The sequence below is a fragment of the Armigeres subalbatus genome, chromosome 3, assembly GCF_024139115.2.
Source record: "Armigeres subalbatus isolate Guangzhou_Male chromosome 3, GZ_Asu_2, whole genome shotgun sequence".
NCBI classification, from domain to species: Eukaryota; Metazoa; Arthropoda; class Insecta; order Diptera; family Culicidae; genus Armigeres; species Armigeres subalbatus.
The window spans coordinates 426,626,430-426,653,797 of record NC_085141.1 but is presented as its reverse complement, the minus strand read 5'-3'; the positions used below and the strand labels follow the sequence as shown (position 1 = coordinate 426,653,797).

Here is a 27,368-nt window from a genome sequence, read left to right as displayed (position 1 = left end):
AGGAGGCTTCCTAGCCTCTTGAAAGGAGGCTTCCGAGCCTCTTGAAAGGAGGCTTCCGAGCCTCTTGAAAGGAGGCTTCTGAGCCTCTTGAAAGGAGGCTTCTGAGCCTCTTGGAAGGAGGCTTCTGAGCCTCTTGGAAGGAGGCTTCTGAGCCTCTTGGAAGGAGGCTTCTGAGCCTCTTGGAAGGAGGCTTCTGAGCCTCTTGGAAGGAGGCTTCTGAGCCTCTTGAAAGGAGGCTTCCGAGCCTCTTGAAAGGAGGCTTCTGAGACTCTTGAAAGGAGGTTTCTGAGCCTCTTGATAGGAGGCTTCTGAGCCTCTTGAAAGGAGGCTTCTGAGCCTCTTGAAAGGAGGCTGGAGCCTCTTGAAAGGAGGCTGAGGCCTCTTGAAAGGAGGCTTCTGAGCCTCTTGAAAGGAGGCCTGAGCCTCTTGAAAGGAGGCTTCTGAGCCTCTTGAAAGGAGGCTTCTGAGCCTCTTGAAAGGAGGCTTCTGAGCCTCTTGAAAGGAGGCTCTGAGCCTCTTGAAAGGAGGCCTGAGCCTCTTGAAAGGAGGCTTCTGAGCCTCTTGAAAGGAGGCTTCTGAGCCTCTTGAAAGGAGGCTTCTGAGCCTCTTGAAAGGAGGCTTCTGAGCCTCTTGAAAGGAGGCTTCTGAGCCTCTTGAAAGGAGGCTTCTGAGGCCTCTTGAAAGGAGGCCTGAGCCTCTTGAAAGGAGGCTTCTGAGCCTCTTGAAGGAGGCCTGAGCCTCTTGAAAGGAGGCTTCTGAGCCTCTTGAAAGGAGGCTGGGAGCCTCTTGAAAGGAGGCTTGAGCCTCTTGAAAGGAGGCTTCTGAGCCTCTTGAAAGGAGGCTCTGAGCCTCTTGAAAGGAGGCCTGAGCCTCTTGAAAGGAGGCCTGAGCCTCTTGAAAGGAGGCTTCTGAGCCTCTGGAAAGGAGGCCTGAGCCTCTGGAAAGGAGGCCTGAGCCTCTGGAAAGGAGGCCTGAGCCTCTGGAAAGGAGGCTTCTGAGCCTCTGGAAGGAGGCTTCTGAGCCTCTGGAAAGGAGGCCTGAGCCTCTGGAAAGGAGGCTTCTGAGCCTCTGCAAAGGAGGCTTCTGAGCCTCTGGAAAGGAGGCTCTGAGCCTCTGGAAGGAGGCTTGAGCCTCTGGAAAGGAGGCTTCTGAGCCTCTTGAAAGGAGGCTTCCGAGCCTCTGGAAAGGAGGCTTCTGAGCCTCTTGAAAGGAGGCTTCTGAGCCTCTTGAAAGGAGGCTTCTGAGCCTCTTGAAAGGAGGCTGAGCCTCTTGAAAGGAGGCTTCTGAGCCTCTTGAAAGGAGACGTCCGAGCCTCTTGAGAGGAGACTCTGAGCCTCTTGAAAGGAGGCCTGAGCCTCTTGAAAGGAGGCTTCTGAGCCTCTTGAAGGAGGCTCTGAGCCTCTTGAAAGGAGGCTCTGAGCCTCTTGAAAGGAGGCTGAGACTCTTGAAAAGAGGCCTGCGAGCCTCTTGAAAGGAGGCCTGCGAGCCTCTTGAAAGGAGGCTTCCCAGCCTCTTGAAAGGAGGCTTCCCAGCCTCTTGAAAGGAGGCTTCCGAGCCTCTTGAAAGGAGGCTTCCCAGCCTCTTAAAAGGAGGCTTCCCAGCCTCTTGAAAGGAGGCTTCTGAGCTTCTTGAGAAGAGGCTTTCGAGCCTTTTGAAAAAAGGCTTCTGAGCCGCTTGAAAGGAGGCACTGAGCCTCTGGAAAGGAGGCTCTGAGCCTCTTGAAAGGAGGCTTCTGAGCCTCTTGAAAGGAGGCTTCTGAGCCTCTTGAAAGGAGGCTTGAGCCTCTTGAAAGGAGGCTTCTGAGCCTCTTGAAAGGAGGCTTCTGAGCCTCTTGAAAGGAGGCCTGAGCCTCTTGAAGGAGGCTTCCTGAGCCTCTTGAAAGGAGGCTTCCGAGCCTCTTGAAAGGAGGCTTGAGCCTCTTGAAGGGCGGCTTCCGAGCCTCTTGAAAGGAGGCTTCCGAGCCTCTTGAAAGGAGGCTTCCGAGCCTCTTGAAAGGAGGCTTCCGAGCCTCTTGAAAGGCGGCTTCCGAGCCTCTTGAAAAGAGACTTCTAAGCCCCTTGAAAGGAGGCTTTTTTTTTTTTTTTTTTTTATTTCTTTATTAATGTGTTTTTTTAATCTACAGATTAAGTTCAACACCGATGAAAGGAGGCTTCCGAGCCTCTTGAAAGGAGGCTTCACAGCTTTTGTCTCTCAAATAGAAGCCCTTAAACCAGTAAATCCTAGATTTTAGTTCAAAATTTTATTGGACATTTTGTATGATCGATTACATTGAGGATTTTTTAAATTTATTCATTCGACGTTTTGTTTTTTGTCCCACATCCCTTTATACACTGTGCTGGTTGAGGTGGGCAGGATTCAATTTTTGGTGGATTTGATCTTTTTATCAAAAGAAAGTGTTTGACCGGCATAAGATGATGGTGGATATGATCCCTTATTTAAAAGTAGTCACTCGCCTGCATTATGGCAATGGTGGATGTGATCCCTTTTTAAGAATAGGCGCTTGCTTAGATTAGATCTTCTTTAAAAGAAGGCGTTTGCCTGGCATAAGGTGAATGTGGATGTGATCCCTTCTTAAGAAGTAGGCGTTTGTCCGGATCAAGGCAATGGTGGAAGTGATTTCTACTTTAAAAGCAAGCACATTCCCGGATTAAGGTAATGGTGGATGTGATCCATTCATTGAGAGTAGGCGCTTGCTCAAATTACGGCAATTAGTGAGGAGATCTCTTTTTTTAAATGAAGGCGTTTGCTTGACATAAAGCGATGGTGGACGTGATCCCTTCTTTAGAAGTATGTGCTCACCCGGATTAAGGCAATGGTCGATGTGATCCCTTTTTTATTAAAGGTAGATGATTGTCCGGTAACAAGCAACGGGAATTAAGATTCTTCTTTTGGATGTAGGCGTTTGCCTGGAATATGTGAATGATGGATGTGATCCCTTTCTCGGACGAAGTTCTACCGTTTCGTTTGTTCGTCCTTCCGAAAAATGTCTACCATCAGTCCAAATCTTTCAGAACATATCCTCGATCTACTCTATCTATGTGAAAAAATACATCAAATAATTCTTTTCTTTTCGCAGCTTCAAATTACGCCACCCGAGCAGCACAAGTCAGACAAAAATGGCTGCAACAACTTGATTGTGACTGAATCCGGTCACATATAAGTTGCAGTAACCTAAGTGGAACCTGTGTGACCCACTTGACCCACTGTTTTGTTGCAGTTCAAAATAATGCCAAATGACCGTTATGCTAAATGGTTTTTATGCCAAATGACTTTATTCCAAATGATATTATGCCAAATGGCGATATGCCAAATGACTTTATGACCCCCGTTTTAATACCCTCAGCTGATAGATATATTTAAAAGCTTTTGCCCAAGTACTAATTTGTACGGTCAAAGCTCATTTTTGTTGTGTGAGAAGCAAATTAAGGAAAAAACTGTAATACTGAGCAAAATTTCGGCCAAATAACCATTTCGGCCACACTACCTGTTAGAGAAAATGGCTTTGTCGGTCGTATGGCCGTATGTTGCCATTTGCGGCCAAACTGTTTTCGACCCAATAACCGTTACGGCCGAACTTCCCGAACGGCACAAGTCAGACAATAATGGTTACAGCAACTTGATTGTTACTAAATCTGGTCACATATGAGTTGCAGTAACGTATGTGTTATTTGGTCAAGTGGAATTCGGCAAACTGGCTCTCTGCCAAATGACTTTCGGCCAAAAGATCCTTCCCCTTTTTGAACAATTTACTACCGAATTTCCGAAAAATTTCTTATGGACAATACAAAGCATTTTCCATAGAAATCCAAAGAAAATATAGGAAACGACTTTCCTTATTAAGTTTAATAATTTATTTCGCCGAAATTCAGAAGAATATCTAAAAAATATTCAGAAAAAAATATAGATAAAAAGTGTTTATGGAATGAATAAAGTCTTAGAAAAATCGCCACGCTGCCGCCGCCAGCGTTTTCTCAAGACCAATTCCTCAAATTGAAAATATAATTTTCTTGGAAAATATCCTTTAGCTGAAAATAACATTTTCCAAAAAAAAATCTAAAACAAATCCAAAATTTAATTGGCGAAATTAATGTTTAATCATTGGACGTTTGTTAACATAACTTTTGCCCTTCTCATCAAGTGATGATCAATAACAAAACAATATGACCCCGTTAACCAACTGGTTTTATCATTTTCCGATTGTAACAACAACTGCGAAATCAAATTGGTCTCGAAATATAAAGAAGTGAACGTTAAAGCCCATCGTCGGAAGTGATTCGAGATTTATTCAAATTTTGTATGATTTTAATTTGTTTGTGATTTCGTGTTTTGCTATCAATATTATATTTGCTACATTACCTTTTCTTGGAAGCACATCCGGCTCCTTTTCTATGGGAATATCTTTATGGGAATTCACCCTCAGTCGGACTCGACAACTGAAAAACTGGTTTTGTATTAAAATTCACATTAATGAAGATTTTAAAGAATATTTTTTACGACAAATGTGTCGAACTCTGCAATAATATTTTGATTAATTAATTTTAGACGAATATGCCGAGGAAATTGTCATCGACATATTATAATTCGTTTGATAGAGACTCAGCTGTATTACCATCCTCAGCAAAGCTGACTACGGTCTATGTACCCCAAATCACGAATCATCATGATCAACTCGATGTTGCCAGTGATTGTTTAGTAAGTCCCGGTGCTGTGTACTCAGAGGGAGAGAATGACATCCCAGCCCGGAATACCCATCTAAGGACAGGTTCTTCACATCCCTAACAGTAATTAGATTGGCTTTTTAAATCGATTATTAAGTGAGATTTTATATAATGTTGATAAATAATTGAAGTACAGCTGTACTGCCGCTAACCGCGAGTCAGTCCCATCTGTATATGGATGCCATATAGAAATGGGACTGACTTGCTGTTAGCGTCTGTGAAATTCTGAAATCATTTATCAAGGCTAATGTATTTCATATTCGAAAATTCATGAAAAAAGTATTCAATAAATATTTGTTCCTTCCCATGTTGTTATTCATGTTTTGCTGTCAATTTCCTATTGAATTATGAATTAAACATATTTGATAAACATAAATCATTTAAAATACATAACATGTTTGAAGACACTTACTTGTTAAATGGAAATTAATGAACGGTTCTTACTGAAAATAAGTTTCTATACGCTATCTATCGATGGCTGCATGAGGTCTCAGTTTGCAGTTTCTACAATGGGTTAGTTTTTGTTAGAATGAATGGCATTCGTCAGTCAGCAGCGATCCATCTGTCCGTAGCTTCAGCTTCTATGGGCATTTCGAACTTCCTTCCAACCTCCCGTGAGGAATACAGAAAAATAACTCAACTTCCCAAGCGCCCAGTCACCGGGTAAATGTCACTTAATAGGGTCACCCCACCAACAACGAGGATAAGAGACTCTAAATACCTGATTTCCGCCTGCCTGATGGCACGGCCATATGCCGAGCGGAGTGTGCATGTCTTCCGGCTTGGCGGCCGAATCAATACACAAACCTGACCACGGATTCGCGACCTGGGATGATGAATGATGAGATTATGCCCCACGATAGAAAAACGAAAAAGAAAATAAAAAAGTGTGAAGAAGGAATAGATACAAAGAAAAAGTAGGCTGTGCCAGGGATAAAACATGAACGAATCAAAATAAAAGCTCCGGTAGGCATGGTAACGACGCAAACGGCGGTGATGACAGCGAACAGACTCCTGCGATTGTTCTTTTTCGAGATTATAGAAAAGTTGATTATTTACTTGATTTCCGCCTTGGTTATGGCACGGATAGAGCCCCACCGGCTTACGCAGGTTCTTCTTGCCTCCAGGAGCATCCAAACACGTACGATTTCCGTATCCCGCGTTTCTTACCTTAATTCGCATTCGATTTAGTGGTTCAAAACGTTAAAATATTATGTCTGCTAAAACGAAAAACTTTTAACAACAAAATTACCTCTCCTGAAGCAACCGCTTCTCCAGGAATGAACAGTTCCGGGAAAATGTTATCCAGGTACCACCGGAAAGGTTTGCAACCCAGGTTCTGACGAAGCTGCTTCCGCTCGGTGACGTCTCCGTAGTCTCCTTTGTCATTGCCAATCCTCTGGTAGTAATATTTGGCGTACTCATCCAACCACACCTCCGCCAATCTCACCGAATTCCGCTTGATGACGTTGACTCCCGTTCGCCACTACAAAACAGTCATCAGTTATTGAATCTCTACTATTCTCTAACGCAAAGCTCTCACCTTGTAAGGCGACCGTTTTCGGAATATGTGACCCACATGGGAGCATGGAATGATTTCCAGCGTGCCTCCACACATCCACGTTTTGAACGATAGCTCCAAATTTTCCCCGCCCCAGATATCGAAACCCGAATCGTACGTTCCCAGCCGTTCGAAGAAGTCTTTATCGATCGCGAACAAACCACCCGCCATCGTCGGGGACCACACGGGTTCGGCAGTGTTCTGCAACCAAAAATATACAATTGCTTCATGCTTTCAACCCAGCCAGGTCAACAATACTTACCTTGTGTCGTTTCTTCTCCCGATCTGGGACAGCATGCCAATTGAACTGCAGGTTCCAGTCGAAACCGCCTACATTGACACCACCCGAGTCCCGGTAGTGGTACTCCATCGTGTTGTCGTCTATGACGTCGATAACCGGACACACAACGGTCGTGGAGTTTCGCGCTATGCGATCCAACAACGGTTCCAACCATCCTAAAAAATAAATTCACTGTCATGTCGTTCACCAATTGAATTGGGTTTGCGAAATTCTACCAGTTGTGCACTCGCAATGTGAATCCAAGTAGGTCAGCACGGGAGCGGTGGCATAGCGGGCTCCTAGCAACCGCGCTCGGATCAGTCCTTCTCGTTTGGGTGCTCGAACGATCTTCACTCTGGGGTATGCCTCAAAGTAGTCTTCAAGTTGCTTTTGAGTGTGTGCTGAAAAAATAATAGATTCATAATTTACCGATTTGCTCAAATAAAAATATCCACAGTGAACTTACGCATATCGGAGAAGTCATCGACCAAGATCACCTCTTTGACTAGATGCTCGGGCGAACGATCGAGCACGGAGTGGACGGTTCGCAGCAGCACCGACCAGGCCTCGTTGTGGAAGCAAATAATCACGGATGTGGCTGGCAGATCCGTCAAGTATCGACCCGGCTCCTTGCACCAAGGATCTCGCGGATCCGGAAGACTTCGCCTAATTGAGATCAAATCAGCTGCGTACTGGTTGAACGCATTCTTGGACCAACCGTCATCAACGGCTTTTTTCATCTCCGGATCCATCTCCTTTGGCAGGGTTACGGGTTTACCCATGGCGCCCGGTGAATCCGGACTATCCTCGTGCGGTGGTGCAATAACCCCTTCGAATTCTGGGGCATTTTCATTCCGCTTCCTACTTTTGGGTGGAATTTTTCGCTTTTCTTCTACCGTTTTGAACGGTACGTCGACACCTCGATCGATATTATTATCGACATAATCTACCAGTCCTAAGCCCTCTCCATCTTGACTCAGCTCATCTTTGTTTGCATCCTCACGGGCATTGATGATGAACTGATTGAACTTATCCCTAATACCTTGTAAAGGTAACCTTCGGGGAGCCTCGAATGAACTGTCTCCTGCTCCACCAGAAGCGCCCACTCTGCTGTTACTTGTCCCGCTTCCATCATCTGAATACAGCACAAACACCACCATAAACCACACCACAGCTAATAGTGCGATAATTTTCAAGAACGACGATCGCCGCCTTCCTATCAGTCCCATTTTGTGCTGTTTCTACTCCTTCTCTTGTCTAGTAATTAAAACCTTAGATCCTAGAATTCTCCTCTTGAAGCCAGCAAACCGCAACGCCCAGGTCCGCAGTCCAAGTCTCTGCTCGTCTCTCAGAAGTCCACATGCACGAACCCCTCACGAAGCATACTGCGGCGGTGCTGCGACAGCGCTAGTGATATGACTCAATTGTGTTGCATGATATGTGCGCTTCTGCTGCCGGTTTCTTCAGCAATCTCTGAAATTGAAAGTAGGAGAAAGAATACTAATTAGACGATTACGTGATCACGCTTAGGTATATAGATCTAATTATTTTCATATCTTGTAAGGCCTATTTAAACGATGGATGATGTACTTTCAAGCATCGTTATCGCGCAATTAAATGGATTACCAACATGTGCATTTGTCTAGGAAAAAAGTAAGCAGCAAAGTAGGCGTTGATGAGTCAATCGAAGCAGGCGCTTCACGGCTCCGTAAATGATATCTGCTGGCGGGAAAACAAATAGAGATAACAAAGTACCTCATAGAGAGTAAAACTTCTCATGAAGTTTGCTTGTGTTACCTGTGTGAAGAAGGTAAATATTATTCAGTACCTTCACCAATATAAGATTTTTGATAAGAAATGAAGCTCTATTATGCCTTGGTTATTTTGTTGTCTTTTTAAATGTATATCACGATAACAAATGAACACACACGATGGTAGTTATTATCGGCTACCACGATGATACTTCCAACTCGCGAACTTCCTAGATTGGACCGAGAAGCAACCCAAACGTCTTCAGCACGGTCTTGCTTTGTAGCGCGCATCTTATTGCTAGACTCATTAATATTTTTGCCTCAATATTTCTTCCTCGAAATTAAAAAAAAATGTCAAACATAAAGAAAATGAGCCGTATTTGATTTTCCATTCTCAGTTATGCCTTTCTCGTACAACAAAGTTGTACCGAAAGGCTATCATTTTACTCTGAAAACGAACTTTTCATAGACGCCTTGGAAATCCATAGTGTATATATTAAATTATACCAAAGCCCAATGGAATCAGCTCAACGAGCCTAGCAAATGTCTGTCTATCCATATGTATGTGTGTGCACAAAAGCAAGGATTAGACAACTTTTCATAAAGTAATCCTTAACCGATTTTCTCGCAACCTTCGACAGAGGACAAAGACTAGTTGATCTCTATTAAATTTGATAACAACGCGTTTAAAAGTTATGAAGGAAATGAAGAATTGAACTGGTGTCTTGGCTAAATGCGAGAAAAGCAGTACATATCATTACTCGGTGATTTAAGTTGGGTTTTTTAATAATAGATTATTTTATGAGCAAGTTAGCCAGCGACACGGAAATATTTTTTGAATCAGTGTTGCAAGAAGCATCTAAACAAAATAAACATATTAGAAAAAATGTTTTTCAATATAACTTAACGAAATTCTTTTAATTAGAAGAAACTATTCTCAAATTTTAAAAATTCTGCATGAACTTGAACAATGCAGGATTTCAGAAGCTTTCTCCGGGATTCGACGATATGATTTTTATTTTCATACGTTTTATTCTATGAGATTCCGCTTTTGTTTAAAATGCAATTTCAAAAATTTTATATTAGAACCTCTTCCGCATCCTAAAACGGAAAATCGTAAAACCAAGGCTAGGATGTGCCAATTAGTCATTAAAAATCGTACCGGTTGCTGATTGGGTGAAAATGACAATCGATTACTTCGATCGGCGGTATCACATTCTCAAAAGGGCAGCTTGTTGTTACTTTGACCGTGTTGCTGGATAATTAAATTTAAATTTATGATAAAATTTAAAAGTTTGTTTTTTGATTTTTTGGGTGAAATGATTTTATTTTAGACTGCACACGATGTATGCGTGATATTCAAAGGTTATGCTAATTTAAAACACTCGATTTAAAGCTTTATTAACAAATTTTTGACCCATTTCACTGTAAAACTCATCTAAATCCATGTAAAAAAAATGATACTACGTAGCATATTTTGTTACGAATAATGGAAGAAATGGACGAGAAACATGTTTTTTTACATATAGGGTAAGACGGTATCATATGCCCCCCCCCCCCACTAAGGCAATATCTTGCTAACTTTCTACTTTTTAACGCAATTTATGCAAAAAAAATATAGAGAACAAGTAATAACAATTTTATGAAAAGTCGTGAAAAAGTGGACTTCAAAAAGTGCCTGAGCCAGTGCAATACGCCCCACCTTAACCAAAGACGTTTCATAGCCCTTCTTTAGTATTTTATCAATCCCATAATAAAAAGGTTACAAATCCTGATGTGCTTGACATGACGTCCAGTAGGTAAGGGCATATCGTCCTGCCTACAATGGGGCATTTTGACCTGTGAAGCATATTTTCGAAAAACGTTACATTTTTTATCATATTAACATATCATATATTATATTAACCACTGAGAAAAGTTATTAGGTTGCCCAACTGAGTGTTCCAGTGCAAGTTTTACAGACAGAGTGCTAGCGTCGCTGCAGAATGTTGAGCATTCAAACATTAAAAGTTACATCAAAGCTGTAAGTTTTTGTATTTTGCAATTATTTTCTTTATGTGATCCATCGAGAAACGGCTGAGATATTAAAGTTTAAAGTATATCATATTTTCGTGACGGTCCCCAACTTTCGCAATCGTAAGGTGTACTCCAATATAGAAAAGACAGACGTCGACCTACGTCAAAAGTTGCATGTATACGCAGGTAGGCCCCACCAAAGCGACCGTGTGCCGCTCAAAGCCTGTCCTGGTGTCAGGTGGGACACAAAACAGACCTGACACGACGGCCCTCCGACGAGACAGGAGGTTTGCGGAGGCCCAATAAGTCGCCTTGAAAACCAATCATTACGAGCAATATAAGAGATAATACGACTCAATATAATCGGCGAAGGCCTCGGCGACGAATATAGGATCACGATTAGAAGCCTGGAACATGGAACTGCAAGATGCGTAAGATGCGCCATCGTGTGATTGGGTGGCAGCCAATCAACGCAAGGATGTGCAAGCTGAGGATAAAAGGCCGTTTCTTCAACTATAGCATCATCAACGTGCACTGCCCACACGAAGGGAGATCCGACGACGAGAAAGAAGCGTTCTACGCACACCTGGAGCAGACATACGATGGATGACCACTGCGGGACGTCAAAATCGTCATCGGTGACATGAACGCTCAGGTAGGAAGGGAGGAAATGTATATACCGGTCATCGGACCGGATAGTCTGCACGCCGTATCGAATGATAACGGCCAACGATGCATAAACTTCGCAGCCTCCCGCGAAATGGTAGTCCGAGGCATTTTCTTTCCCCGCAAAAATATCCACAAGGCCGCACTTATCGCAGTGCGAATATTGAATCCGACCACTACCTCGTTGCAGTATGCCTGAGCTCAAAACTCTCAACAGTGTACAACACGCGTCGAAGTCGGACGCCGCGGCTTAACATTGGGCGGCTACAAGACGGTAGACTAGCCCAAGAATACGAGCAGCAGCTGGAAGTGGCACTCCCAACGGAAGAGCAGCTAGGCACAGCGTCTCTTGAAGATGGCTGGAGAGATATTCGATCCGCCATTGGTAGCACCGCAACCGCTGCACTAGGCACGGTGGCCTCGGATCAGAGAAACTGAGTAGTTAGTGGAAGAGAAGAATGCATCAGGGACGAGATTGCTACAACACCGCGCGAGGGCGAACGAGACACGATATAAACGGGCGTGGAATGGACAAAACCGATTTTCCGAACGAAAAAGCGCCAGCAGGAAAATCGAAAACGTGAAGAGACGGAGCAACTGTACCGCGCTAATAACACACGAAAGTTTTATGAGAAGTTGAATCATTCACATAAGGGCCACGTGCCACAGACTGATATGGGTAATGACATGAACGGGAACCTTCTTATGAACGAGCCTCAAGGTGGTCCAAAGGTAGCGGCAGCACTACCTAGAACGATGTGACAGATGTGACAGATGTGACAGACAAAGATGGCGGTATGGTGATGGACCTGGGAGAGCGCGCGCAGGACATATTTTTTATCGGGTCCAGATCTCCAGGAAATCCAGGAGGAGATTGGCCGGTTGGAGAACAACAAAGCCCCTGACGTTGACCAACTACCAGGAGAGCTATTTAAACACGGTGGTGAGGCGCTGAGCTAAAGCGCTTCACTGGGTCATTACCAAGATTTGGGAGGATGAAGGTTTGCCGCAGGAGTGGATGGAAGGTGTTGTGTGTCCCATCTACAAAAAGGGCGATAAGCTGGATTGTAGCAACTACCGCGCAATCACATTGCTGAACGCCGCCTACAAGGTACTCTCCCAAATTCTATGCCGTCGACTAGCACCAAATGCAAGGGAGCTCGTGGGGCAGTACCAGCCGGGTTTTATGGGCGAATGCTCCACCACGGACCAGGTGTTCGCCATTCGCCAAGTACTGCAGAAATGCCGCGAAAACAACGTATGCACACTTCATCTATTCATCGACATCAAAGCAAAGCGACCTGGACGATGCTCGTGGAGGACCAACGCGCACTTGGAGTTTTCGAAAGGAAAGTGCTGCGTACCATCTATGGTGGGGTGCAGATGGCGGACGATACGTGGAGGAGGCGAACGAACCACGAGTTGCATCAGCTGTTGGGAGAACCATCCATCGTTCACACCGCGAAAATCGGACGACTGCGGTGGATCGGGCACGTAGCCAGAATGTCGGACAGTAACCCGGTGAAAATTGTTCTCGACAACGATCCGACGGGCACAAGAAGGCGAGGTGCGCAGCGGGCAAGGTGGATCGATCAGGTGGAGGACGATTTGCGGACCCTCCGCAGACTGCGTGGTTGGCGACGTGCAGCCATGGACCGAGCCGAATGGAGAATACTCGCACAGGCCGCTTCGGCCTTAGCCTGAATAAATAATAATAATAAGTTGCGATCGATAAGAGTCCTTGAAATGCGTATAACCAAATGCGCCTATTCACTTATGTGAATAAGAAAAAACTTATACATTGCATTAGCCACATACATACCAAAACTTGTATTTTATTAACTTATGAATATTATTAGCTGTTTGGTATGGTGACATAATGAAGTGTATTTGTATTTTCGAAAAGGTTTATGCCATAATTCATAAGGTTTTTTCTTTACGTGTAGAAAAATAGAAATTTGCCGTCAACAATAAGGGAATTGTCAATGAAGAAATCAAGATATAAACAACAAATAAATATAAAACTTTCACAAATAATGCAAAATTTTCCATAAACAATAAAGAATTCCACAGAACAACAAAATTTCAGCAATTTTAAAGCAAAACATATATGTAATTATTGAGGGAGAATTTTCCATAAATAGATCAAAATGTGAATTCTGGCGGTGCATGCTTTGATAGCACGTGTTATTTGTATATATGGTTGGGGTTCTGCCAAACCGCACCAAGCGCCTTAAAAAATTATCAACTTTTCTGTCCGAGCTTTCGTTTAGCAGTTTTAATTGATCGCAGATCCCCAAATCCCCCATTCATAAAAAAAACATTAGCAATGAAAGGAATTTCGCAAAGTTTTACGGTTTTTATTTCATAAAAGCGCAATAAATCAATGTAAACAAGTTGTTTCTTCTTCAATAATATTACTTCTAACTCAAAAATCAGAAACAATATGATAATTTTATCGACTAGTGATCGTTATTTGCTCAGGTCTATTAACACTATTTAGTAGTGCTGTAATAATACGAGTATGTACTATCTCATTTTATTCCACCACTTTATTGTACCTTTGACAGATACGAATTTCGACCTCAACAGTAAAGCCTTGACGAGTCACGTCTGGCGGCTGGCGGAGCACCAGCATTTTTGGCATAAATGGTTCATTTATAATTTAGCATCAGTATTGCATTTTATCATCTATAAAATCCAATGTAGTCGTCTGGTTATTGAAAAGGTCTCTAGGAATTCTTTGGAATGTTTTTTCCAAAAAACTTCCAATTCAAAAATTATTTCAGGTATTCCTTCGGATATTATCGGAAATTCCATTCCGTCGAAAATTTCCCCAGTAACTCCTTCGGAATTTCCAGCAAAATCTTTTCCACAAATCTAGAACAAAATTTCAAGAATTTTCTTAGGATTTTTCTAACGAATTTCAAATGGAAGTGACAACGGAACTCTTGAAGGCATTTCCGACAATCAATTTGTCCAATAATATCTTTGAACATTCCTCCAAGTATTTTTTCGAAATTTATTCTAGGGATTTTTCTATAAATCCTCTGAAAATTACTTCGGAGATAAATCCAGAAATTCCTTTGGAGATTCCTCAAGACAATCTTTTGAAAGTTCACAAAAAAAAAATTCCTAAATTTCTTCAGAAATTCCTCAACGAATTCTTTTAGAAATTTATTAAGAGATTCTTTTAGAAATTCCTCTGGGAGCTCCTTTATGAATTCCTTTTAAATTCCTTTGAGAATTTCATTGGAAATACATTAGATACTTCCTCCAGGAAATTGTTTGTAAACTCTTTTAGTAAAACCATATTCAATTTCTTTCGAAATTGCTTCAAGAATTATTCTGGAAATTTTGTTGGAAGAAGTTTTCTTATATTTCTTTAAAGAATGAAATAGAAAATACTAAAATTTCAGAAATTTCATTTCTGAAGGGATTTCTTAAGGAATGCTGGAAGAATTTATTTAAGACATTCCTGGAAAAATTGCCAAAGCAATTTCTTAAAAAAATGTTCTAAGGAATTACTAAACCAATTTCCGCATACATAAAAAATTTCCAAATCATAAAAAAATGTTGAAGGTATCTCTAGATCTATTTGCGGAGGATTTTTTAAGAAATTCCTAGAGAAGACAGAAAAAAATAATGACTAACCTCACTCGTACTCCACATAGGTTACTGCAACTCATATGTGACCATATTTAGTCGCAATCAAGATGCTTCAACCATATTTTCCTGACTTGCTGCTGCTCGGGACCTGAATGAGTACAAGCAATTTCAGAAATAATTTTGTATGGTTTTACTAAAAACAAAAAGGAAGTTCCGAAGAAATATCCAGATGAATTTACAAAGGCCTCTTCGGAGGATTTTTCGAAGGAATCCCTGGAGGAATGGCAAAAGGAATCAATTGAAGGATTTTCAAAAGAAATTATGGAAAAATTTCAGAATGAATTCTCGAACGAATTTCCAAAAAGAGATTCCTCAAGGATTTGGCAAAGAAATTTCTAAAAAAAAATACGAAAGAATTTCCAACCAATGAAATTTTCGGAGTAATACCTATCAGTATTTCCAAAGAAATTCAAAGATTTATTCAAATATTGTTTCGGATTGTTTCGTAATTTTGTATTTATTGCAATGAAACATTTTTTCAGTGAACGATCACAGCTCACTGTGTCTAGACGCGTTTTTCAACTCGCAGGCTTGTTATCGGTGCTGTTTCTATCGTACGTTCTGTTTGTACCTAGCGGTTACAATGTCGTGCGACGTGGCGGTTAAAAACACACTGGCATTTCTATTTCCGAACAATGCCATTCAACCAACTCTGGCTGATATGGTTCGATTCGTGAAATCGTTAAAAGGTGATCAACGCATGATGGAGACAGCATATAAGATCTCCGATGAAAAGTCTGTCTTCATTCGATTTAAATCAGATGAAGCGATGAAATTTACTTTGGAGAACAACGATACTTCATTACCTTTCTTCTACACCAATGGAGAAAAGGTTGTAGTTCACATGTCGGTAGCTGGTGCCAATACTAGATATGTGAGGATTTTCGACCTGCCACCGGAAATTCCTGATACGGATTTGTCATCTGTGATGGCAAAATTCGGAAAAGTGAAGCGCACAGTTCGAGAACGGTTTCCGGCTGAATATCAGCTCGATATGTATACCGGAGTTCGTGGCATCTACATCGAGATAGAAAAGGTGATTCCTGAGGTGGTGTATTTTCGAAATATGAAAGGACGCATATATTACGATGGACTGAAGTTGAAGTGCTTCGAATGCAAGTCAGACTCGCATCTGAGAAAGGTATGTCCGATACTTTTAGAACGCCGTAAAGGACATAAAATGCAAGCAAAACAAACAGTCGCGCTTGAGAACAATTCTCATGAAGAAGGTACACAAAAAAACACCACAACCGGTGGATTATCAAGTGAAGTGAATAATGCCGAATCCAGCAGTGGTGCATACAAAGCAGAGAATTTGATGCAAAAGAAAGAGAAGAAGAAGGACGCAAATCGAAATCCATTATCTGCAGCGCCGGTAGATAGAATATCTAGAGAAATCGATGCCAATGACACATCAGCAAGCGGCATGCAAAATAGTACTGCCGCCCCAGATCCCCCCCGCCAATGTAAGAAGAAAAGGTGCCGAATCCCATCGTACGATTGGATCGGGGACGAAAATGAACGACGAGAAATTATCGCATACGATAAAGTTCGGATAGCAACCGCTATGAATATAGCTGTAGATGAAATTGAGTTTTTTATTGATAAGTCATAATTATGTATTATTGTACAACCTAAGCTTGTGGCTCCGCAAAGTGTTATACACGACTGAGCCTTTCAAATAAACGATATGAAAAAAAAAAAAAAAAATGAAACATTTTGATTTCTTTATGGAAAATTCTTCTTTTATAATTTTTATAATTTATATGTGCTAACATATTTTTATTTCGTAACAAATTCTTTATTGTTTATTAAAATTTAATATTTGTTCGTTGCTTATACCCTGATTTCTTTATTGGCAATTTACTAACTTTTTTATGAATTTTTTTTAATTCTTTATGGAAAATTTACTTGTTGCCTACGAAAAAGGCAACTTCTCATTTGATATTGCTCACATCTCGCTACTCCAAACTCACATCTCACTGCTCCTCACTCACTTTGAACATCTGATTTCTCACTACACACAGAAAGAAACATAATTCAACTATTCGGCCCAACGGCATTCAGTCAAATGGCGTTCAGCCAAATGACTTGATCTTCATCAAGGATTCTGCGATTTTATTGTAGCGTTACAAATATCGACAATATAGAACATTACCAAATTCCAAAATTATTGACGTTTTTCCTTTCTTTGTCTATGAGTATTATATTATTACATTCAGTTGAGATATTTGTAATACAATCTAACCCTCCATCCCTCCCCCTTTTTCTTCCACCGATTATATTTCATTTTTAGTGGAACTCACAGCAATTGCGTACATTTTCATAATGCATTTTTATCAAACACGTTATCAAACACGATTGTATCTAGGGGAACACTTCATCTCATAGCTCTTATTTCCATCCCATCAAAAACAAAGCAATGAAAAGGAATTTGATTTGTTTCTTATTTTTGTGATTTTTTCACCAGTGAGCACGCGTGTTAGCAAAAAGAAGCGACGAGATTGGTTTTGTATTTCTTTGTTTTGCGATGAGATGAATATATGTTCAGTGAGATGGAAAACGGAAAAGTTCCCCTTTGTCCAGTCAGTCATTATGATTATAAAATCACTGAAAAAAACATTTTTTTGCGATATCGAAGGATCTAATGCTTATATTGTCTGGCTCATGTCCAGCTGCCGGTGAACTTCTGCCGTTACGTATAAACACCATAAAATAAGACAGGTGTGTCTGAGCTTCCCAATGCAATTCTGTCAAACTCAATTAAATCCCCAAGTTAAATTGTTCACCACCAACCAAGCCGACGTAAGAATCAATAAAGCAGAATAAAATTACCTTTAGCATGTCGCCTTGCTAAGAGCGTTAATCAATCACTTCTTCGATGTTCATCGTTTCCTGTATGACGTATCGAAACATGAAGAATACCTTGTTGGATGATTCGCAATGTGCCTGCACCAGCACACTACACGCAAAAGATGACGCCAATTTCACACATCAGCACCTGCAGCTCTCCCAGACTGTTTATTGAAACATTGATGATTCGATGGCTATCAAAGCAGAACCCGGAAACTTGACTTCCCTTCGTAGCATCATTCGTTGGGCTTGGTTGGAAAAGTGGGGAACTGCAGAGTTCAAGGAAGCATAGAGATTCTTCGAAACATGAAAAAACGGGTAACTCGTTTCGCCGATTATGACAGGACAATACGATGTTACATGTAAGAATTTTAACGGGTCAGAGAGCACAGTAAAAACTGGAATCGAGATTCAACTATCAAGCTAGGAACTATTAATGGTGGTGAATCAGCTGATCTAACACGTGATTAATTACTTTGTAACCACATGACGATTACAAAGAAATGAAAAATCGACGGTAAGGCTCCACATTACGAGCAGCATCGCTGTTTAGATAAATCTATTTAGTTCATTCAGAAATTTAGATTCCAGAACAAAGCACAAAGTCTCTTCATATGGGTGACAAAGAAAAAAAAATACCATAACAACTCGTTGATAAAGAACGTACAATCAGCTTTTTCACGTTGTCGCATGATGATCACTACTTTTGCCAAGTCCGGATGATCGTGTCTATGTCCACTACCACTCGTAAATTCGATAGATCCCCCTGACTTGGTAGACCGTCACTTTCTGCAGTTTTGCATAACATTATCATTCATGGTCAAGTTCAAACTCAACAATGATCGTTCGAGCGGTATTTTCATGTTTCACATCATTCTCTTCAATTATCCTTTACGCTGTTATTTTTTACATTCAACACCACCGATGGTTGTCCAACTGCCGGCACACGGACAGTTATCGAATTTATCGATTAATTAATTAATTGTCTGCAATTTTGTGAAGTGCAATCGGTTTACCGGTCAGTTGGCAGCTCATTTCAAAACGATTTGAAAATTTGTGTGTAATTTGCTGTTATGATTATACTTGCCGCTGTTTGCGGAGGCCTTTCAACCGAAATGCCAGCAAATAAATCAGCCGGAAGTGCCTCCTGAAGCGACAAGGAAGCTGATTAATTACTGCGGTCTATGGAACGAACTTGCTGGGAAACATGTCTATGGGGGAACGTTTCACACCTATTTAGATTTGGCACGATTACACCGATGCTTCAACAAAAGTTAACTTCCTATGCATGCAATTTCAATAGTGAACCCGAGGAACAATTAAATCAGCAACTATATGTTATTAAATTAATCAGGATATTTTATAACCAGAGATCGATTCTGGATTCAAGATTTCAAGATTTCACGATTTTTATATACAATATAGTTATTTATCTCAAAAGCGATATTATTGCTCGGGTCATCGTGTTGCGAATTTCCCTAGCCGTCGAGGTAGGTTTCCAGTAAAAGTAGCCCAATTGACATTTCAAACCGCAAAATGAACTATTGCTTGGTGCACAAACAGGTTTTGAATGCCCTCCCGAAATGAGCCCCACAGAGCGTGAGCATTTCGTAATCCTTCCGCACACCGGTCGAAAGGTGTTGCATGGGATCATCATCTTATTGGAGTAGTCCTCGGAGTGGAGCTGTTGGTATATTTGCGGTCCACCGCAAATTGTGAAAGGTGCTGTGTTGAAGTTTGCAGATGAGCGCTGCTTGTTTATAGCTTCCAAATAGCAATGATGACGATGAAGAATACAACAACGACCAAAGAAAGGAATTTCTGACTATGTTTTATGGCTACACATTTTTCAATATTTACTTTTTATGTCGACGCTGTTGGCAGCCACGGAGAAAGACACTCCACTCTTCCCTGGCTTCAACGGTGGATGCTGTTGACGCTCGAGGGAGTCATCATCGCAGGAGAGGCTTATGAAATGCAACTAAGCACGCGATTATGGCGAAAACGATGACTTCGTCGCCAGCAGCCGCGGATTCGCTGCAGTGGCTCTGGCGGGAAACGAACGGACCGAAAACGGAAGATGAAATTTCTGGCTTAGCATGGATCTTCGAAAAATTTAGTCACGAACGGTTATGCGCAAAATTGTGAAGAAGAGACAGGGGGTGCACTTCCATAAAAAGGAATGATGTTACGCAACGAGCGATGGCTTAAATAACAATCAATGGGTACTTCTGGTGTTCCGTGATGGGCCGGAGGGTGTTTGTTACTTTGGTAATTTCTCTTCCGGTTGAGGAGGCTGTAATGTTGTACGCGAAATTAATGATCAATACGATGGTTCTGTGTAAGGAGACGTGAAGGCGTTAGGATTACGGCGAGATAATTTACGGCGGATAAAACGGAAAACCTAATGGCATATTTACGATGCATTGTTTGCGGAATACTTTATTCGAGGGGAATTATATTTAAGCAGCTATTTGCTTTACTCAATGAAACCTTGATGGTCGAAAATTGATACGATATCGCTTTATGACACCTTTCAGATAAAGCTACAAGTGGAATCATGTATTTATTTCTTTGGGCTCAAACGGAATTTCGGGTATGCGAAAGACCTTGAATATTCATGTTACTATATCCAATGTTATCTAGGTCAATAGAAAATGTGGAAAAATAGCCAGAAAAAAAGAACAATTTAAATTTTCTATATTTTTATCAAACGATTTTCATGGGATAACAATTTTCGTAACGTGTTGACATAACTTGGTGAATTATATCGCACTTGTAAAACGAAAAGTGGCTTGGTAGCAGGGTTAAAATATGTCAAAGTCAATGCAGTGAAAAACATGGATCTCAGTATATTCTACGGTCAATCTCATCGCCGCCATCGTGTGGGACTGTACCGCCGAGAATAAATCATTGCCGGCATCAACTTTCAATTCAAAATTCATCCACACACAACTCATCCTGAAAGCCTGCTCATTTTGATCCAGTAGCATGGATGTGAGTGGCCCATTTAAACGCGTGGTGAATTTTTGTAGTTTGCTTGGTGAATGTGTACATTTTACTGTGGAGAATTTCATATTCGTAGCGCGAATAGTAGTGTGTGTTCTGTTGTTTACTCCTCTCCCTCTTCGGGAATGTGAGATCAATTTCAAGGAAGGCAGAAAATTAAAAAAAATTAAATGAAAAAAAAACACCACCTTCATCCAGTTCTGCCGAATATGTATGTACAACGCTGATTGGTAGCCTTAACGGCCGGAAATGAAATGATATGACGGCGGCTCTCCATGGATGCGTGTGCGCGCCTCCGATATCTGACTGGAAGAGGGAGAGTCATGGCTTGCTGATCGCCGGTGTGAGTCTATGAACACACGCCAACGGCATTTTACTCAAACTCCACATTCCCCTTCTTCTCTCATTAAATACTAGAAAAAATACTTCTGGCATAGATGTAATGCTTGTTTTAATTCCTTTGAAAACTGCACACCAAAATAAACTTGTTTCAACATCATGGTTTTAATACTAGAACAATAGTATAAAACATGGGCTCCCAAACTGTGGATCGAGATTTTCAGGTGGGTCGCGAAAGATAAATCGTGTGTTGGGGAGGGGCACTGATTTAAGGTTTCCTTTAGGTGGACTGTATTTGGTCGTTATGTCCACAACACGATTCCAGTGTATTATTGACCAACACGACAGTTATTAAAACGATCCTATATAGAAACTACATTTATTCACTAATGTACAGTTTTACAAGACTAAACGTATTAAAATATCCATGTCTAGACCCTTTTGGAGCAGAGGTTCAACTCCAACTAACTAATTTATCATACGAGTAGTTCACACAAGAGAAATTATAGATCTCTGCTCTTACGATAATGTGTATTGGAAGGGTAAAACTACCATAAGTGTATCCAGGGTGGGCAATGTTACTCTCGAACATCGTGATTCATACTTTCGTCCCTATTCTGTCTCACAAATCTATACAAGCTTTTAGATTAGGATCTAAGTAATTAATGGATGATTAGAGAACAACAAATTCTACGAAGTCAGTGGCTTTCTTTTCAACATTTGGCCGGATAGGACATTTGGCCGAATAGGACTCCAAGTTCTAAGTTTTCCATACAATTATCAAACAATTATAATAAAACTATTGTTCCAACGACTAGTTCTCGAGAAATGAAGATTTTAAAATTGGTGGGCGAAAACTGGGGTGAGGGCGATTACTGGGTGTCTTACATACCGACCGATTGCCATGCTATCTTGCATGAGAAAATTATTGGAGAAAATGATCCTTTCAAGAATCGGCCATTGGGTCGAGCAAGATACATTACTATCAAATACTCAGTTTGGTTTTCGAAATGGTAAAAGGACAAACTGGTCTGGCGATGTTCTCTTCAGATATTCAGCTGGCCTATGCATGCGCACAAGGAGAAATTTGCTTCAGTTCTCTTGAACATAAAGTACATAGAAGTACTGTCGGAAAACCTGCACAGCAGTGGATTACCCGTTATTTGAATAATTTCTTCTTGTTGTCAATGAAACATACGAACTTTACTCTCGGCACTCTGATAACTGCCAGAAATAGCTACATGGGCCACCCCCAAGGCTCATGTTTAATTCAAAATAATATCAGACTAAGGCCGGAGTGGCCTGTGCAATACATAACAGTCTTCTCCATTCGGCTCGGTCCATTGGTGCACTTCGCCAATCACGCAGTCTGCGGAGGGTCCGGCAATCGTCCTCCACCTGATCGATCCACCTTGCCTCCTTTGCACCACTCCTTCTCGTTCCCGTCGGATCGTTGTCGAGAACCAATTTCACCGGATAACTGTCCGACATTCTGGCTACGAGTCCGGCCCACCGCAGTCTTCCGTTTTTCGCGGTGTGAAAGATGGATGGTTCTCCCAGCAGCTCATGCAACTCGTGGTTCATACGCCTCCTCCACGTACCGTCCGCCATCTGCACCACACCATAGATGGCACTTTCCTTTCGAAAACTCCAAGTGCGCGTTGGTCCTCCAAGAGCATCGTCCAGGTCTTGTGACCGTAGAGAACTACCGGTCCGTTTTGTAGATAGTCAGTTTGGTACGGCGGCGAACTCTATTCGATCGGAGCGTTTTGCGGAGTCCAAAGTACGTAAAATTTCCTACCATGATGCGTCTCCGAATTTCTCTGCGTGTATCATTATCGGCGGTCACCAGTGAGCCCAAGCACACGAATTCTTCAACCACCTCGATTTCGTCACCACCGATAGGAACTCGTGGTGGGTGGCTTACGTGGCTCTCTTGAGCCTGTTCCTATCATGTACTTTGTCTTCGACGTGTTGATGTAGTCCAATTCGTTTAGCCTTTCAGTCTGATATAGGCTTCCTTCATCTTCTCAAAGTTACGTGCCATGATATCAATGTCGTCGGCGAAGCCAAATAACTGGACGGACTTCGTGAAAATCGTACCACTCGTGTCAATCCCTGTCCTTCGTATTACTCTCTCCAAAGCGATGTTGAATAGCAGCCATGAAAGACCATCAACGGATCAAGGAACTCGAGAATGCCCCTGAAATTCGAACCACGCACATCACCCGATCCATCGTCGCCTTGATCAACCGTATCAGTTTATCCGGAAATCCGTTTTCGTGCATTAGCTGCCATAGCTGGTCCCAATCGATTGTATCATAAGCGGCTTTGAAGTCGATAAATTGATGATGTTCGGGCACGTTGTATTCACGGCATTTCTGCAATACCTGACGTACGCATCTTACTTTCTTACAAAAATAAGAGAGCAGATGCGTGATTTGGTCGAAAGATCATTCAACATTACCTTTGTATGGGTCTCATCCCATTGCCTAATCTATGGCAATGAGAAGGCGGACTCGCTAGCAAAGGTGGGTGCACAGGAAGGTGAAGTTTATTATAGACAAACCTCGAATAACGAGTTTTTCCCATTAGTCCATTAGAATACTCTTCAAAGTTGGCAAATTAATTGGTCACAGAATGAACTTGGATGGGGGCTAACACGTTATATAAAGAGTTGGCCTTAGTCTTTAAACTTACATTAATGAATAATATTATATGGTCTGTGGTCCGCCGTGCGGCGTAGTTTAATCTTGCAGGTATCACATGACCGTTGGACGGCGGCTATCTCCGGATGATGCTTCTGATCCTATTGATAAGTTGCTTTATGTCTTTGGCCTTCCAATCTCCTTTGAATACAATGAAGCTCGGTCTACTCAAAATCCTTTAACAGTTTTCGAAACATTTTCACGTTCAAAAGTGTTCACCGTATACTTTTCCCACGATCTTTGTTCGCTTAAAAAAATTGTACAATGCGGCGCGCATCCTTCCTGTTTTGACGGCATTTTTTAAACAACTGAACATGTTGGAGTTAAAGTGTGTGGGCGACAATTTTCTGAATATTCTAAGGATTCATTTACATATGGAAATATTTCTCTGAAGGAATTAATGTTCTCATAGAAAAATATGGAAAAATTGAAATTCCCGTTTTCTAGTGACCACCCGTTATTTTCCATAGTTTCTAAAGTTTCTGTGCGGTCGTGGTTCAGAGGTGAGGACTTAAGTCGAGGCTTCATTCGCTTGATGTCAAGGCTTATGTCCAATCACTATTTACTAAACGCACATCTCCACCGAATTAACCTGGTCGATAGCAATCTATGTAGGTGCGGAGCCGGTTACGATGACATCGATCACGTAGTTTGGTATTGTCCGTCCTCAAATTACGCAATCTAACCTTGAGTCACCGCGAGTATCTTGGTCTATGTCCCTTTCCTCTTACTAACTGTAAATAATAATGATATCAATTGTAAATATCAAAAAGGCTCTCGGCTCCGTTAAGTGTTATACACGCCTGAGCCTGTAAAGTAAATGCAATAGATAAAAAACATGTAGCAAGTCCCTAGTAGCACAGTTCAGATCGATTTGGTTGCAGCAACTCCAATGTGACTGGATTTGGTCGTATATGAGTCACAGTGATTGATATGTGACAATTGTGCTACTTGGGGTCCCTTTTGCTCCTGTTGATGGTCTCTCAATTGCTACACCTGCTGCATTTTCAAGAGAAATACCTATGATGAAAGGATCATGCGGTAGTGATTTCGTATCGTGCTACGGAATCAGTTGTAGGTATGTCAGTCCTTCAAATCCGTCCATGGAGTTCCCAAAATCTGGCCGAAAGCCATTTGGCTGAATGCCACTAGGCTGAACAAACCATTAGCCCAAACCTATCTGGCCGAAAGTCATTTGGTTTGGAAAAGGTCATTCGGCCAAATGGGTCGTTTGGCTGGAAGGATTATTTGGCCGAAAGGATCGTTTGTCCGAAAGAGTCATTTGGCTAAAAGGGTTATTTGGCCAAAAGGGTCATTTGGTCGAAATGGTCATTTGGCCGAATAGGACATTTGGCCGAATAGGTCATTTGAAAAGTGAGAAATTATGATTGAGAAGAGAGACATCTCACTTCTCACTCTTAATTTTTCTCTTCTTACCGTAAAAAGTGAGAAACGTGAAATGAGTAGTGAGACGTCTAACTACTCACTTCGCACTACTCACTTTTCACAGTGAGAAGTGAGAAATGAGGAATGAAAAGTGAGATGTCGCACTACCCACTTAGCACTACTCTCTTTTCACAGTGAGAAGTAAGAAATGAGGAGTGAAAAGTGAGACGTCTCAATTCTCACTCCTCACTTCTCGCTGTCAAAGTGAGCAGAGAAAAATGAAAAGTGAGAAGTGTAACGTCTCACTTCTCACTCCTCATTTATCACTTCTCGATGTAAAAAGTGAGAAGTAAGACATTGAGACACTACTCACTTCGCGCTCCTCATTTACAGTGAAAAGTGAGAAATGAGGAAAGAGGATTGAAACGTCTTTCTTCTTACACCTAATTTCTCATTTTTCAAATGACCTATTCGGCCAAATGACCTTTCTGCCAAATGACCATTTCGGAAAAAATATTTTAGCATAGCATAGCATAGCACGAACCGAAATATTTTAAGCTCTTTTTAGTGAAATGTATTCAACCGTCTAGGAAGAGTTTAGTACTTTCCATTTAATACCACTAGGTATTGTTATCTTTGCAGATACGTATTTCGACCTCAACTGTGAGATCGTCTTCAGTGTCTCGTAAGTCGAGTCAAGTACGAGACACTGAAGACGATCTCAAAGTTGAGGTCGAAATACGTATCTGCAAAGATAACAATACCTAGTGGAATTAAATGGAAAGTACTAAACTCGTTTTAGACGGTTGACCATTTCGGTCAAACGACCCTTTTGGCCAAATGACCTTTTCGACCAAACGACCCTTTCGGCCAAATGACCCTTTCCGTCAAATGACCCTTTCGGCCAAATGACGCTTTCGGCCTAATGACCCTTTTGGCCAAACGACCCTTTCAACCAAACGACCCTTTCGCCAAAACGACCCTTTCGCCAAATTACCCATTCGGCCAAATGACTATCGGCCTAGTGGCATTCGGTCAAACGACCCTTCCCCGCCATGACCACCCTACTCCAGCTTTAACAACACACCGTAAACGTTGGAAATGCGCAGAAATATGAGCAACGGTCACCGTTAACTTCTTTAACTACTAATCTGATCTTTTTTTCAGAGGCCCTTCTTCCTTCTACAGCTCCACCACACTTTCCCTTTCTTCACTGCTTCCTTACGAGGTTACTACCCACTTACTCTTTTATTGAATACAACTTTGCTTGCTCTTAATTTTCCAAATCAAACTGTCTTGGTCGACGGCTTTTCGTTGAGGAAGAATTTTGTAGACAAGAAGAGGATCATGTCATGTATTGAGGTTTCTGACCTCTTTCCTCGGTCAGTGACCTCGCCCAATGGCCACATTACGCAGCCCCTTCATGACCGTCCAAATGACTTGTCCTTGGTCCTCTGGTGGTAGGATGCTGTACTTCGGTGGGTAGTTGGCAACGTACGGTCGTTGTGGAGCTCAATTTAAGGCCTAGCCTACTGAAGAGGAAAAACCTACACTGAGACAGTAGTATTACCTGTATTCACAAAATTATCTCCACGAAATACACTACACTAAACACGGATTTCTCGGTAATACTCCCGACATAGCATATTTAACATTTTGAACATAATTATTATACAAATCGCACATAGTAGAACATACTTTTGAGTTTCTATTACACTGTCAAATACTTGGAATATCGGTTTTACTTATTATTGGAGAATCAATACCAAAGCGAATAAAAAGATAGTTAACAAATTTAATACACACCAAAATATTATAAGAAACATTTTCTCAAACTAGGTGTTAGACAACCCCACTCAAATTTCAAAAAATCAAACCTGTTTGATTGCATAGTCTTATGAGTTATTTGCGTAGAAATAAATTCATTGCTCAATTCATTGAAAAAAATACAACTATAAGAACAACAACCCAAAAAACTGGCAATGATGCTCACAAGCAAGTATAGTCAAACAGTGAAAAATATTCTTTGCCTGATTTTGAGACCAAAACTGCCAACTGCCAACTATATAAACTAGGGCTATATGGCTGTCTGTTCGCTAAAACGTAAGAGATTTACATAAATATGCAACATTTCAAATGAATGTAGTGCGAAAGTACAAAAAAAAACCTCAAATGCCAGAATTAACATAAATGATCCGATTCGGTGCAACGAACCAGTTGACACGGTTCGACAATCCTCAAACAAAACCAAACTGACGTAACGCGTTGCTACAGTTTCCAAATGTGTCTCCGATCGCCAAATGATGGGACGGAAATCAAAATCGCCTCTGTCTACTGGGATTCATAGCAGATCGGATACAACAATCATCGCGATCCCATCGCCAGCTAAGCAGTGTGGAACGCGGTTTCGCT

At 41.5% G+C, this 27,368-nt stretch overlaps 1 protein-coding gene across 9 annotated transcripts in view; it reads right to left on the bottom strand.

Moving 5' to 3' along the window:
• The window catches only part of LOC134227446 (putative polypeptide N-acetylgalactosaminyltransferase 9), a 359,233-nt gene that overhangs the window by 63,774 nt on the left and 268,091 nt on the right, over window positions 1–27,368 (bottom strand). For 8 of the 9 annotated variants that reach the window (XM_062708943.1, XM_062708940.1, XM_062708941.1 and 5 more), the window contains exons 3-8: window positions 7,026–8,032; window positions 6,796–6,960; window positions 6,542–6,735; window positions 6,262–6,480; window positions 5,971–6,204; window positions 5,778–5,888 (exon numbers count right to left, since the gene is read on the bottom strand). In XM_062708943.1, the coding sequence (XP_062564927.1) occupies window positions 5,778–5,888; window positions 5,971–6,204; window positions 6,262–6,480; window positions 6,542–6,735; window positions 6,796–6,960; window positions 7,026–7,788 (1,686 nt within the window). In that variant the 5' untranslated portion in view covers window positions 7,789–8,032. Of the gene's footprint in view, window positions 1–5,439; window positions 5,545–5,777; window positions 5,889–5,970; window positions 6,205–6,261; window positions 6,481–6,541; window positions 6,736–6,795; window positions 6,961–7,025; window positions 8,033–27,368 lie in introns of all 9 variants that reach the window. The other variant, XM_062708949.1, reaches the window with a different exon arrangement.